The 14,348-nt window shown below is 41.0% G+C and overlaps 1 protein-coding gene across 3 annotated transcripts; it reads left to right on the plus strand.

The window, feature by feature from the left end:
• The first annotated feature begins 978 nt into the window (after positions 1 to 978).
• Positions 979 to 14,334, plus strand: CYBC1 (cytochrome b-245 chaperone 1). 3 transcript variants are annotated; one of them, XM_075044903.1, is made up of 7 exons: positions 979 to 1,141; positions 3,904 to 4,034; positions 5,231 to 5,272; positions 6,561 to 6,634; positions 7,674 to 7,770; positions 9,047 to 9,188; positions 9,774 to 14,334. In XM_075044903.1, the coding sequence occupies exons 2-7, from the start codon at positions 3,950 to 3,952 to the stop codon at positions 9,901 to 9,903; spliced, it is 570 nt and encodes a 189-aa protein (XP_074901004.1). In that variant the 5' UTR covers positions 979 to 1,141; positions 3,904 to 3,949; the 3' UTR covers positions 9,904 to 14,334. The 3 variants fall into 3 exon arrangements, with proteins under 3 accessions (XP_074901004.1, XP_074901002.1, XP_074901003.1); XM_075044901.1 differs by having other exon boundaries at positions 985 to 1,141; positions 9,044 to 9,188; positions 9,774 to 14,294; XM_075044902.1 differs by lacking the exon at positions 979 to 1,141 and adding an exon at positions 1,180 to 3,716 and having other exon boundaries at positions 9,044 to 9,188; positions 9,774 to 14,305.
• Positions 14,335 to 14,348: the final 14 nt, after the last annotated feature.

The raw sequence follows: 14,348 nt of genomic DNA on the forward strand, positions 1-14,348 counted from the left end.
ATTCAATTATTATAACCATCGTAGCTATCAATGCTGAAAGCTAAAGCTTAAAAAAAAATCAAGTACTAAAAACTTGTGATAAAACATCAATTGACAACACTGATGTAATTAATTTACTACTGGCAAAAAAACCTAGCACCAGCAGAAACCCTCACAAGTGTCAAGAATCACCTTTGGAAGAATGGGAAACGTCAAAGAAAGAAGTCTGCTCTCTGCTTCCATGTGTGTAGTTATTCATGGGGGTACATACCCATAAGAGACACAGCCAGGACAGAGGAATAGTGGCTTTTAGCTGCTGCCACTGGGAATCAAGGTCCCAGTAGCAAGTCTTCTCCAAGCAGCCATCCTGAGACAACTTTGTGACACTGAAAAATCACTTACAAACCTCACCCTACCACAGCCTCCTACCCAAACAACACAGACATGAAGTACTCATGAGAAATGGCTACCGCACAGCGCGGGTGCTCTACAACAGCTGGTGCCCCAAACATGGGGTACGCACTGGCTGCCATCGAGAGCCTGGAGCTGGAGAGGCTCCCCGTTACAGAGGGGGGCTCCCCCCACCCTCCTTTGCCCCCCAGCCTGGAGCAGCCGGCAGCCCCGCCAGGCACCGTTGTGCAAGGGGCCATATCCACCTCGCCCTGAGCGGGTCTAGCAAAGTGCCACCAGCTGTGCCCAGTAAAGCTCTTCCACGCAGCCAGCCTCACCCTACAGCATTTCACCTCTCTCCTCTACCAACACGCTAGTTTTCCTCCTCTTTTTTAAGACCGTTAAAGCCACACAACTTAAGGAAACGTCGACACTCAGGCTGCAGCCACAGGCCTAGCCACCATCTTGAATGCGGGCACTGAGCCGACATCTTGGGTGAGGCTCTTCCTTTTCCCCTCGCACGTAAAGCCCCAGTGGACGGGGGGAGGAGGGGGCTAGGAGGGAAGGTTTATTTATCCTCTTCCCTGCCCTCACCCAAAATGGCCGCTGCCGCATCCGATCCTCCTTGAGGCGGGCGTGGCACCGGCGCGTCCCAGCGGCCGCTCTGGCCACGCTCTATGGTTGAGGGCGGCGGGGCTGCCGGAAGCGGAGGTGCTTGGGCGTCCCATTGAAAGCGCCTCCATGCCGCCGCGCTGTTGCGCGCCCCGGGCAGGTATCGCCGCCGGCGGCGGGGGGTGGCTGCCGGGCTGAAGGGGCGTCGGTCCGCCCCGGGGTGGGCCGAGGCTCAGCGGGGTCGCGGGCCGCGGCGTCGGGAGGGAGCGATTCCCCCGTCGGCCGGGCAGGGGTGTGGCGGGGGCCGCTACGGGCGAGTCCCAGCTCAAGCTGCGGTGTTACCCACGCCGGGGCGGGGGCGGCGGGGGGAAAAGCCGAGGTCTGTTTTTTGGCTTTGGCAGCACGCTCCAGATCCTTTCCCTAACCGGGTGCCCAGCGAGGGGGAGACCGGTTAAGTGCATGGGTCTCCCTGGGGGGAGGCAGGTGCAGGATTGGGAGGCAAAGAAAATTCAGGCTGGTGTACGGTCCTGGTTTGATCGATGTTGGTGGTGAAGCTTTCAAGGTGCTTGCTTAGATAGCTTTTGCTAGCTCACCCTCCATCGAGAGCTTGGAGGAAATATATGAATGTTTATTTTGGTGCTGAAGATCGGTGTAATGTCAAACCCAACAAATTCAAGCAAAATTAGCAGCCCAAAAATACCTCTCTCTCGGTAATTGTAAAATTGTCATAGTAAAACTTCTGTGTTCACTTAAAGGCACGTTTATGACTTACGTTATTAAGCGTAACTTTAAGAAGCTGCTTTGCTGCTTTTTGTTCCCTGAGGCAGGCACCTGTCTTGCAAGCAGCTGCCTCCAGGAGAGACGATGCTATTGACTTTGAGTGTCCAACATTAAGCCAATACTGGCATTTGCACGATTGGACTTTACTGAATGAATATGGGGGGGGGCAGATATCAAAGTTCGCATTAATGGGTTTAATTGGTACACACGCGAGTTGTGTTTTAAGTAGGGTGTGTTGTTTGTGAAATACGGCCAGATTTCTGCAGTGATCTTTATGTAATTGATAACTTGTTGATATTTTTTTAGGTTGCAGGCAGGAGAAGGCTTTGTACATGCAGAAATATTTTCCAGTATATTGAGAGCAACTCACCGGAGTAATTTGAAAATTAAAATTTGATGCTTGACATCCGGAGGAGATAGTGTCTTATGCATAAGTGGTTTTGTCTCTTTTGGTTTCAGATTCTCTCAGATGTGTTGCTAAGAGATTAAAATCAAAGTCATTTGTGCTTTTTATTTAACTGAGAAGACAGCTAAATCTGCTTTATTAAATGGAATAAGAAAAAAAAAATCCCCTGGAGCTTTGAATCTAAACTAGCCAGTTGGCACAGAATTGTGGGAGTGTCATGTAGTATCTAAGAACAGCAAGATGACTAAAGGACTAAAAATCACATGCTTTTCTGTAAGAATCTGGGTGTGCTTGGGCCTGCTTTCTACGCGTTTTTCATGGTTATTCAAAACCTGTTGAATGTTGGCATTCTTCTGGAAACCTGTTATCATGGGCAGCTAACAGCTTAATGCCAACCTCCTACGAACTGGTTCTGTGGGTGGAAGAGTAGGCTATTTGATGATTAAAGTACCCAGTCAATAGAAGGAGTTGGTGTTTGTTGTCCTCAACAGTAAATGAGCTGTTTAATGCTCCTGCAGTCTCCAGAATGCATCACAGAAATTCAGCTTTATCACACCAATCAGAAAAGTAGATACCCTTTTAGAACACCTTTTGAGGAAGCCGGCTTAAAACCCACTACCTTAAGTGGTATGAAGGTTGTAACAAAAAAACCGAGCAAAATAGAAGAAATCTGTGATTAAGGCCAATGTATAATCTGCTAACATTATGACATGATGCTTATTTAGCACATGTTTTCATTTCCTATTGACTTTTACTGGATTGTGGTCTTCATAATAATAACAAGCATCTCTACCAATTTGCATAAGAGAAGCAGTAAGCAGCCTGTCCTTTCTCTAGTGACAATCCTGAACAGATCAGATGGGTCCTCATATGCCTCTTGCATCTCACTCGAATCAGTCTTTATGCTTGTGCTTATAGTATTAGGGTAAGATTATTTTTTGCACTGGAGCTCACAGTCATGCCAGAATTAAAACAATTTTATGCTGTAAATAGTGAAAACTTGCTGAAAATGCTGCAGGGGATTGCTCAGCTCTTCCTGTTTTCAATTAGTACCTGTGTTTTTAATCTTTACTTTCTGCCTAGGCTGAAGGCATGGTCTTGTTGAGGAGAAACAAGCATACTTGTTCAAAACTCCTGGTTTTATTCTTGAGTTGGCTTGAATGATGGGAATGCCATATATGGCATTATGTGGCACTAGCACTGCTAGGCTGAGGCTGTAAGCCTTGTTGGTCTGTCATCAGGGATGAGAAACCTGATGTCTCTATTGCAGAAGGCTGCATTGTCCTGCTTCAGCTGCCAGGCTAGTCCATCAGGGCAGCCTTTGCAGTTAGCAGGTAAAAGGCTGTCAAAGAACTTTCCATTGCTCTTGCCGTTTTATTTGTTTGAAATGCTGCATGAATTAGCAACAACATTGTTCCAGGTTCTTGCTTTTCACATTTTCTTCTGGAATCTGGTTGTGATAGAAAGGAAGAGACTTTTACCCCCAAAATGAGAAGTTTCTCGAAGAGTTCAGATTCCTGTTGTTGTTGAACAGGTCTCCACGTGACAGGTTGGTGGGTTTTTTTGCAGTTTTTCTAAGTGTGCATATTGCTCTTGCGAGAAAAAGACTATGTTCTTATCCTGGACATATTTTATAGTGTAGATTAAGACTTGGTAAGTCCTGAAAAATGCTAGGAGGGGAGAGTGTTAAAGACAACAATGATTTTAAATTCTTACTTATCTGTTTTTTTGTCCAGTGACGTTTCATGAGTCAGAGTGGGTTGTTGGGAGTTTCTTCTGAAGATGTACATGTTGGTTGAAAACCGTACAAGTTCCCATCTTCATCTGAAGAGGTCACCTGGCATCCGATCTTGGTCTCTCTTTGTTGGTAAGACCATAATATTCCTCAGTTTATTTCAGAACTTGCTTTAAGGGAAGGGTTTCACAGAATAAATTCCTGAAAGAGCCTCTAATGAGAAATGCCTGTCTTTCAGGCAGTCTTCTTTCAAAAAGAGGAATCTTCATGCTTTGAACTTCTCCTTTAGTATAGCCACTAAATGAGTCTGAAGTCTCCTCCTCAGCATGGTAGTTTCACTGTGAGACTGATAATTTTTCAGTCTTTTACGTGCAGAACCTCAAAGGCTCACGGACAGAGAATTTTAAGGGAGTCCTGAAACATCAAGAAAAGAAAGTTTATTATATGCCATATACCAATATAAATGTGAAGGTTCTGAAGGGGATGCATACTTACACTGAAAACCATCAAGGTTTTCAGAAACGGAAAAATCTGCAGTGGAGCAATGCTGGGGTTAGATCTTGCATGTGGTTGACAGTGAGCTCTTAACGGCACTGTGTGTATGAAATAGGAAGTCATACAGGATGTTCTGAAGGGCATCTGGTTTTAAACACTAAATATGTAGGAAAAAAAAATGGAGTGGTGTTTCTTAGGACCACACTGAGAGAGCTGGTGGGGAAAATGTGGCATATCCTGCTTTCCAGCTGAGTAGATCCCATTTTAGTAACACTACAAGGTTGTCATTGCTTTCAGTGATGTCATCTTGTCAGACTCTCATTGAGACAAGATCTTTGCAGTTGCAGCAGCACTCTGGGGCATGAGGCACTCTTCCGCTGCTTCCTCCTCAATGGGAGAAAGGGAGCTGGCAGCTTCTGACACAACTTTATTGCAGAAGCTTTCTTCTGGCTCCACAAAGCACTTAGAGGGGAAAAATAACCGTTGTAGTGTTTATGGTAGCATGCTCAAAGTTGTACTGCGTTTGAGAGGAAGTATGGTGTAATGGTTAGATTGAGAGTCCCTCTGAAGTTCCATTCCTGATTCTGTCATGACCTTTTATTTCTGACCTCAGCCCCTGTACTTTTAGTCTTTGCAGAATGGGAGGTTTTTTTATACTGAGTTCAGAGAAAAAAAACCAGACAACTGAATCTTTCATATAGTGATCAATGTTGCAATCGCACTTGTCCCTTTTTTGAAAAGTGATGAACTTTTGAATATTCATGTTTTTCATCAGGGGATTTTAGATGGTTTGAGCTGCTTGTTTGTCCTAATTCTCTCCCCTCTCATCCTAGGAATAGCCTCCATAGGTTTGGCTGCTGCTTATTATAGTGCAGGTAATGGCCTATCATTTGTTTTGAAGAATTGTTTATGTCCTGTCGATCCATTTTTCATGCTGATGACTGTTCTCTGCAGCTTCTGTCTGGCCTTACAAAGGCAGTATAGGTACCTATCGCACTTTGTGGCGTGAATGTTAAAATCCAATAATAATTGTTGCCTGCGTATGACTTACTGTGCTTTAATGTTCTATTTGTTACTCAGCCTCCCTTTCCATTTGCAAGAGCATTTTTAATAATGATATTTAGTACTCTGTGGCATTTTATAGTTTCAGTGTGTTTTATAAATGTGATTAGTCGGTCATCACAGCTCTCATGGGAAGATATGTAATGATTGTTTGCCACCATAATGAAATGATTACCTTGCCTTTGATGGAAGTGCTCTGTTTCTCTGGAAACTGTTAAATCATCACTAGCAGAGATTACTCATAAAGACACCTTTAGAGAACAGACAGCTACTGCTGCTTCCTGCCTTCCCACAATAGAGCAGACTGCACCAAATGCCAGGTATCCTTCCACCTATGGAATTTATCCTGCAGGCTGTCCTGTGATTCTCTTGCTGCATCCTGTTAACATCAGATTTTAAAACTTAATAGTGTGTAGGAATAAGCTATCACTATAATCAATGTATTTTTATTTAAAGAGCAAAGTCCAGTGAAAGCTGCTTGATAGACCAGCTGTATCAGCCTTTTTTTCTTAAGACATTGCAAAAAAGTTTTCTGAAATAACACTGAGCACAGTTCTACTTTGCCTTCAGTAAAAGCCTGAGTAAGCAAATTGCTTAGGCTGCTATATGTAAACATTTCCAGGACATAAAATGCAAATGTTTGTTTGTTGACAGGGCCAACTGCTTTCTCTTATGAAGAAACATGTTTGCTTCAGTGAATTTCCATTTTCCCTTGTCCTCTGCAGCACAAATATTTGGTGGTTGACAGCAAGTTGAGAGTTTTGTGGATGCCTTGTAAGATGCCTTTGCTTTTAGAGAAGAGAAAGATCTGTAGTGATGTTAACAACCTTGCCAATAATTCATATGCTTATAATTCTGCATGGTTTGGAGCCCAGTGTAGATGGAATCTTTGAAAAATATGTGAAGAGTTTCTGTATTTTTATCCTGGGAGAGAGCTGTAAAATAGCTTGCATTACAACTAAAGGCAAAAATGTTGCATCAGAGAAACCTTTTTCCTTTTGTTGCCTTTAAAGGGAGCATGTTGCTTTTAAAACTAACTGTTTGAATACCAGAGAAGGAAAAAAAACCCACCTGAATTTGTGCATTTTTTGCATTGTTTAGACAGCTTGGCATGGAAGCTCTTCTATATGGCTGGGTGTTTCTTTGTGGCAGCACAGAATCTGGAGCAGTGGGAGGTAAGATGCTGAACTCAGGAAATGAGGTCGTGTGAGTTTAGAAACAGTTGGCAGATGCTGATTCCAGCAGCCCCACGAACTTGCTCAGTCCAAACAGATAAGTTATACTTTTGGTATTGAGGAAACCCTTTGGGTTGCTGTGCTAAGAGTAGAGTTAGGGCAATAATTCTTTCACTACACAAGCATGAAAACGTGAAGCTAAACCTAAGAGTACTTTTTAAGGGGAGACTTGCCCCAAAATGTTTTGTGGCCTTTTCTTCCTCTTACATAAGAGGGAGAGAGAATAGCACATTCAGCTGCTACAACATGATTTTGTACTTAGCTGTTCCAGCTAATGACAGAAGGACCATTAAATAGAGTAGCTCTAACCTTCCAGGCTACTCAGCTGTTTTCCATTGGGAAAACAAATGGTGTTTGTGAAGCTGGTTTATAATCTTGTGGATGTTGATTTGTTGAGAGTTGGACTGAAAGCAATAACCTGTTATATAGGCTGGTCACCTTACTGACCTGAGTTGTTATTAGAATAAGCAACCCACACATACGAGACATCCTCTTTTTATTGACTGGCAGGGATATTTTAAATGTAGTGTAAGCCTGGCCCATATAGCAGCACAACACTGGAATTTTGGTGGAGTTAGTGACTGTGTTAGTGAAAAGTGTAACTAGAACTTATGTTCACTGTATACTTACACTGTAGGCCAAATGCATACACCAAAAGTGAAAATTACGGGAGCTCCAAGTTAGTGTTCAAATTTGATTCCAGGCAAAATTTGTATTACATAAGGAATGTGGAAAGAGGCGTAATGAAGCCAGCTTTAACTTCCTTCTAGAAGGAACACAGGAGATATGGTAAAGTCTCTGTTAAAGCCAAGAGCAAGATTATGATTTTCACAGTCTAGTAATAGAGAAATGTCCCTAAAATAGCTACGTATTTTTCTTTGTTAGCAAGATTATTTTCCTATGTAACTATTTTACTTTGAAGCATAGCTACTGATGGTGTTTTTAAGAAAATCATGAGTTTTGTTTTTCAATTTTACAGGAAGCTGTATTTGATAAGAGCAAGGGAACAGTCTGCCTGAAAACATTCAATCTTTACAAAAAAATACTGACCTTCTCAAAAGGAGGCAATGAACAAGGTGAGAAAGCAGTATCTGTGGTAGCAAATGTGGTGAGCAGACAGAAGAAATGCATATATGCCCATTTAATAAACTTCTCTGGAGTTCTGTACTTAAATTACATATGTTTCCAGATCTGTTTTGTTCCCAAGCAGCAGATGTAATAATCTGCCTCTCAGGACCCAAATGTTTTTTCAGGTTAGGCTGCTGAATGCATCTTGTTAGTTATTTTAATCCAAGGTAACTAGGCTTACACAATGCTTTCCATAATGGTCTTAGCCATTCCTTTGGGATGTTAATGTGCAGGTTTACATTTCCCTTGGATAGCCTGCTTTGCAGGTAGGACTGGTGGAAAAACTTAAATTTTGGATCAAGGAGTTGAGATTTCTGTAATCTAATCTGGTTTTGGTGGCAGGCAAATCTTCAGATATATGCAAGCAAGCATGTTTTATCCTGCAGATACACAATACGCATTTAAAACAGCATATTCAGTAGGCTTAGCTTAATGCAGTATCTTATTTCTTTTGAGCTTCCTCTCAGAGTAACAGAAGCTGAAGTATAGTATGTGACTTGGTTGAGTCACTGTGAGACAGGAGCTCCATTGCAGACTAAAGTAGGATCCTTTTCAATGTCAGATTTTTTTATTCTGCTTGCTAGTCTAAATCAAACCAACTGTCAATATGCTTAGAAAAATGACAAAATTTGGAATGTCCTTAAGCTGAATTGGTTTTTAGACAGTTCATTTTGGAGATGGAAGATAAGAGATGTGGAGAGAAGGATGTTTAATATTTCTGAACTTTTCTTTAGGGTATGTTTATATGTTGGGGAGCTGAGCACATCTCGTCCTGAGAGGTTATTTGGTAGTATCTCTTTCAAGTACTGTTAATGTGGAGATGCAGAGATCAGCAGATGTTCTGAACAGTTAAATCTTTCAGTATTTGCTCAATCTCAGTAAACGTAACACCTGTTTACCCACTTTGTACAGAAAAATAGTTAAAACTGTCATTAAAGTAAGTGGGGAACATAAGTAATAAACTAGTGGTCCCCAGTTCCTGGGAGGCAGTGTAGCTTGTTTATTAGGGCCTATACCAGCTAATATGTGCTGTAGTCTCTCCTCGTTTATTTTGCCTGAATAGCTCAGCAATTGTTTGCTATTGCAGGACTGCCCTGGTTGTATGGGTTCAGAGCAATAGTACTCAAGAGCACAGAGTCCCAGTCATGCAAGTCACTAGTAGCAGTGCTGAAAGTTTACTGTAATGCTAATAGACTGCTTTGTTTCCACATCTGTTTACAGTAGTGGCTCTTTTGAATGAGATCCGAGATGTGAACGTGGAAGAGGAGACTGTGCGATATTTTGGGAAGGGTTACCTGGTTGTGCTACGATTTGTCACTGGATTTTCACACCCACTGACTCAGAGTGCGGTGTTGGGCTGTAGAAGGTGCAGTGTGGACTTTTTTTTTTTTAATTAGAATGTGTAAGGTGGGAAATACCAGTCATATGGGACAGTAATTGCCAACTATTGAGACTCCATCTTAGCTCCATTTTCATACTTGCTGATACGACCCTGTGTTAATTCAGTTTAACTTTTTAAAATGCTTTCAGTTGTGGGTATTTGGGTAACACCATCTCCCATCAGAAGACTGATCATGTTTAGATATCTAAGATCCCTTTTGTGCTGCATGTCTGCTGTGGTTACCTTCACTAGCTCAGCTGTGCTGTGGCACAGGGGATTAAATCTATTTTGCAAACATTTGGTGTATTTATCAGTTAACAGAGGATTTATTTTAAGCATTAATAATAAGGAATCTTGCAGGAGGGACTGTGGGAAAAGGATTGATTTGTTGTGATGTGGAAGTAACAGCTTGGCTTGATATGTCTGCACAAGTGGGATGCTGTCAGTCATACTTTATGCCGTATGTTGACTGGTCCTTCAAGCAGTTATTCTCAAGAATTAGCATGCCTGTTCTTGTCTTGTGGACGCCACAGTTCCTCTAACTCTTACATTGCTTCTTGTTTTCCACAGTGATGTGGAGGCAGTTGCCAAACTCATTACTAGTTTTCTGGAACTGGACAGAGTAGAGAGCCAACAAGATCTCTCTCAGAGCAGCGAAACAGAGGCTAGTGATGCAGATGAACCACAGGATAAATATTAATAGTCATCGTGAGCTGAAGAAAGCAGAGGCTTTCAAACATCTGGAAAATATACTGATTGTTCTTCAGAGAAAGAAATTCCTCACAATCTTGGCCTGGGCATTTCTCTACATGTGCATTTACAATAGGAGGAATCTGTCTTGGGGCACTTCTTTAGTGCTAAACTGCTTCAGGATCCATGCTTCCAGTATTGCTGTTGTAGAGTCCAAAGCAAATTCTGTTTTATTTGTTCCTTTGCCTCAGTTCATGCATGTGGACACTGCTGGCTTTTGAACTTGTCAGCTCATCAAACTTGTCTAGGAATAGTTATTTATTAATTCATGGGTTTGAAGTCATTTATTGCTTTCCCATTAATGAACTGGAGATACAGATGTAAACTTGCACTTATTGCAAGCATCTGCTGCAGGTACAGTATATGAAATGTAGAAGAGCTGAATTTGTAACTCACAGTGCTTTGAGGTTTTTCTTGAAATGTTATAAATGACTGAATATATTGCTAAATTGGGTTTAAGCAGCTTAATATATGCAATTAGGTGATGCTGAATAGTGACACTTTTATATTCTCTACTACTGACTTGCCGTTAGATAACAGTGGAAATTAAAGTTTGAGTGACTGTTTTGGAATTGGAACCATCAGGTTGATCGGCTTGTTACACTGTCTTACTTCTCTTAGACTTGCCAAGGAGCCATAAATAGTAAACAAAAAATGATCACGTTGACAATTCAACATCTTTGTGATGTTCTAGCTTAATCCTGTTCTGCTTAACTTCTGGGCATAGGCTACTCCAAGATAGAATAACCTTTTTGTAGATGTCAACATTTACTATTTTAACTGTGTATTTAGGAAAGAAGAAAAGCACATGTGTTTCTTTAGGTAGGGAAAAAACTCATGTCAAACAACATGGTAGTCTAGATTTATTTAGTATTTCCTCACTTGAAATGATACCGAAGTGCTAAATAATAATTTTTTTTTAAGATAGCTGGGATAGATCCAATGTTTGACTTGTACACGTTTTACTTCAGGTGTGTACTGTCTTTGTTCTGACCAATGGTTTCACAAATAGTTAAAATATGAATTTTCCAAGATATTTTTTGAAGTAAAAGCTACCTCTGTTAGTCAACATGTTCTGTCTAGAAGTAAAACTTCATCATGCCTATATCAACATGTCAGTATAAGAAAAAAGTTGTAAAGAGCTGAAAGTTCCTCCAACAAGTTCCTGCTTGTATTAAAGTTTACTAGGTTTAATTTAGGAATTGTATGGTCTTAAGACCTGAATTAGAAAATATTTACACAGTTACTTCTAGGACATCTGAACAGGGTACAAGGTAACTGTGTGGTCTGCTTTCACATTTGGCCAGCAGCAAATGTCTTCTGGCAGCGGTTTCTTCAGGACTGAAAAGAACCTGCATTCTTGTTTCAAAGCACTCTACCTCTACAGAAGAGAAAGCTATGAAAAGATTTTGGCAGAAGCTATGTCCTGTTGTGTGTTCCAGCTATATCTGAAACTAAGCACATGCTTATCTGACCAAAGAACAGGTTGTACCAAGATTTTACTTCCAGCTGTTTAGACCTAGTATGTGAGCTGTGAGACAAAGATGCTCTTACTGTCAGTTTGAAAGGGTAATCAAACTGTAACAGGGAGATAGCTGTTGATGCAGCTTGACTGCAGCACAGAAGTGGGTCTGTTTCTATTAAATAAGAAAAGAAACTTGTAATCACATCAGCTATCAAAGCAGACCTCTGCCAATAGACATGCTTGTGAAATCCTCTGAGTTGGTGGGTTAATTGTGTGGCTTTCAATCTCTCTACCCCACATCACTGGAACTGGGAAGCTGTTATGTACAAATGTGGGAAAATTAGGTTGCAGGCAATTAGCTAAATTTGGCCTTTATTCTGAAGCACAGCTGTAAGCTAAGAATAATCATCAAACCTGTTTAAAAAAAATATTGCAGGGTGTAACACTTTGGAGAGTTCTTCATTTAAATCCACTGTAATATATACCCTAGGTGACACTCATTTTAGAGAGAGGAGAATGAGATTGGGAATTGGGAGAACTCTTTTTACCCTACTGTGTAAAATGAGAGTGTTGAGTGTTCTAAGGACTTCCAGTAAGAAATACTGAAAAAACTAGAGTATTTAATGGTATAAAGTAAGCAGAAGGGCTCTACCTGCAGATAACTGTGCTTCATAGCAAAGATATTAAGGGGGAGTATGTGGTACGGATGTGCATTGCACTTACAGTCTACGCCCATGGATTTGACCGTGGATGAAATGGACAAAACTACCTGCATTCCATTTTAGCCATACTGGGTTTCTTTTGTATTTCCCTGAGAGCTAACATTCTGTGGGAGACACAAACCACACTGTGGTTTTCCAGTCAAAGATCAGCTTTAGAAAGGTACGTCTATTGATCTAACCCTACACTGCATCATGTGCCCTGCTTCTGCTGACTTCTTTTGTACGTCTGGCTGGCTGTATGTGCTTGATGTTAGTAATGTGTATGCTTATGGAGTATGCAATATCATTATACAAAGACTAAAACAATGTAAGGAAAATTGAGAATCCCTAGAAAGAGGAATGACCTATAGTAAGATATAGCTTGAAATACCTTCTGTGGAATAAGTTGCATTTTGAGTTGATGTCCAATGATCATAACTTTTAAGATGTTCTGTAGTGTCCCCCCTCACACCTCAGTATCCTACTGATGGTAGACAGGAGAGGATGATTGCTGGCATGCACTGTGTGTCTAGCAGGAGTATTTTGACTCCTCAGTCTTTCACTTGGAACAGCTGATGTAATGCTCTCCTGTGCCATTTCCATTTTGCATTTGGCAGCTCTGTTGCCATACAAACTAGAACAGTTTCAAATGGGAACCCAAGTTCTATAGACTGAGCTAATGTGAAGGGGGACCGAGTAGATTCTCCAAATGCTGTGGGTTCTGCCTGCAGGCCGTATGTTGGGCACTGCTGACTGATGCATACAACTGGAAGCTTGTGATACTGATCGACAGTGCTGGTAAAGAATGTCTTAACTTGGCAATTGGATGCCATACATGAACGTGTATCACAGGCTGATGTGTATTTCTCTTGATCTAAGTTTTGAGCTTCCTGTCTTCAAAAACTTTGTCTCTTGTACTTGGGAGACAGATCAAGATTTTCATGTTTTGCAGTAACTGTGTGCATGGAAAATTAACTTGCAAATTGCTGTTAACATGGATTTCGTTACAGCGATGTCTGTGGGCTCCTCAGCAGTGTGATGCAGCTTAAAGAAACTTTTAGAACAGCAGGTGCTAACTCAGGAGAGGTTCTATTCTTCCCTCTTTCCACTAGTCCTCTCTCTGATCCTCTTTTCCTGCCACTTTTCACCAGTTTACTGAAGGCTTTTTCGAATGGTATTCCTCACTTCTCTTGGGACTAGCTTGTTGAAAGGCCCAGTAAAAGTAGCCTTATGTGTCCCTGATGTAAAGTGGCTTGTACTAAAAGGAATGATGTGAAAGACTAGTTTTGGTTAGGAAATTAGATACTCCTAGAGGAGTATTACAGATGTATTTGTTCAAGTTTTTGCATCTCAGGCTGTCTAGTAACTTGAGACTAGACAGCTGTAGTTTGACTTACAAGTGATTTGAAAACCTGCATAAAAGACCTTAAGTTAGATCTAAACTCCCTGCTTCATAAAGCCAACACTTTCTATTATGTCCTTTTAATATAACTGTATCATAAGTGCCATTTGGCAGATGCTTCAGCTTAAACTTGAGTAGCACATCTGAAGTTACTTCTGTGTATGTGGCTGGATGGGAACATAGCCTTAGCTGTCATACTGAACAAAAGGAAGGCTGTGTGGTGTACAAAGGGAGAAAATTGCATTATCTAAGCTACAATCTAGTATTCTGTTATTTCACAAAATGAGATATTCCAGTAACTAGAATCAATTGTGCAAGTCTTGAAGAAAATCCAAATATTTATACCATATAGCTGAGACTTGACTCTTGTGCTGTATTTATGAAGTTACACAGATACCAAAAACTACTCTGGCTTACATAGTAAAGAGCGCTAGTTCTGACACTAGTAGATTGCTGAGAGGCAAAAGTACTTCTGGAAAATGTTTAGAAATTGCTTTTCTACTTTTAAATTGCAAGTAGAATTTCAGCAAGGCCTTGTATTTTGTCTTTTTTAAAAAGAGGTCCAACTGATAAAATCAATTTTGATAACTTGTTTTGTGTCACTGTAGTCTTTTTCTATTGTTTTTAATTAAAATGTATTAAAATATTGACAGCTGTCTAAATCACTTGGCATGGACCTACTGAAGGAGTTAATGGGGGGGGGACAGAGTACAGGAAGCCCAAATACCTAGCTCCTTACTGACCCTGCTTGTACTTTTACAGTAGTCCAGCTTTCAATTTCATATAACCTAATATAACCAACTCTTCATGGGTGAATATATTTACAT

Source organism: Buteo buteo, chromosome 13, assembly GCF_964188355.1.
Source record: "Buteo buteo chromosome 13, bButBut1.hap1.1, whole genome shotgun sequence".
Taxonomy (NCBI): domain Eukaryota; kingdom Metazoa; phylum Chordata; class Aves; order Accipitriformes; family Accipitridae; genus Buteo; species Buteo buteo.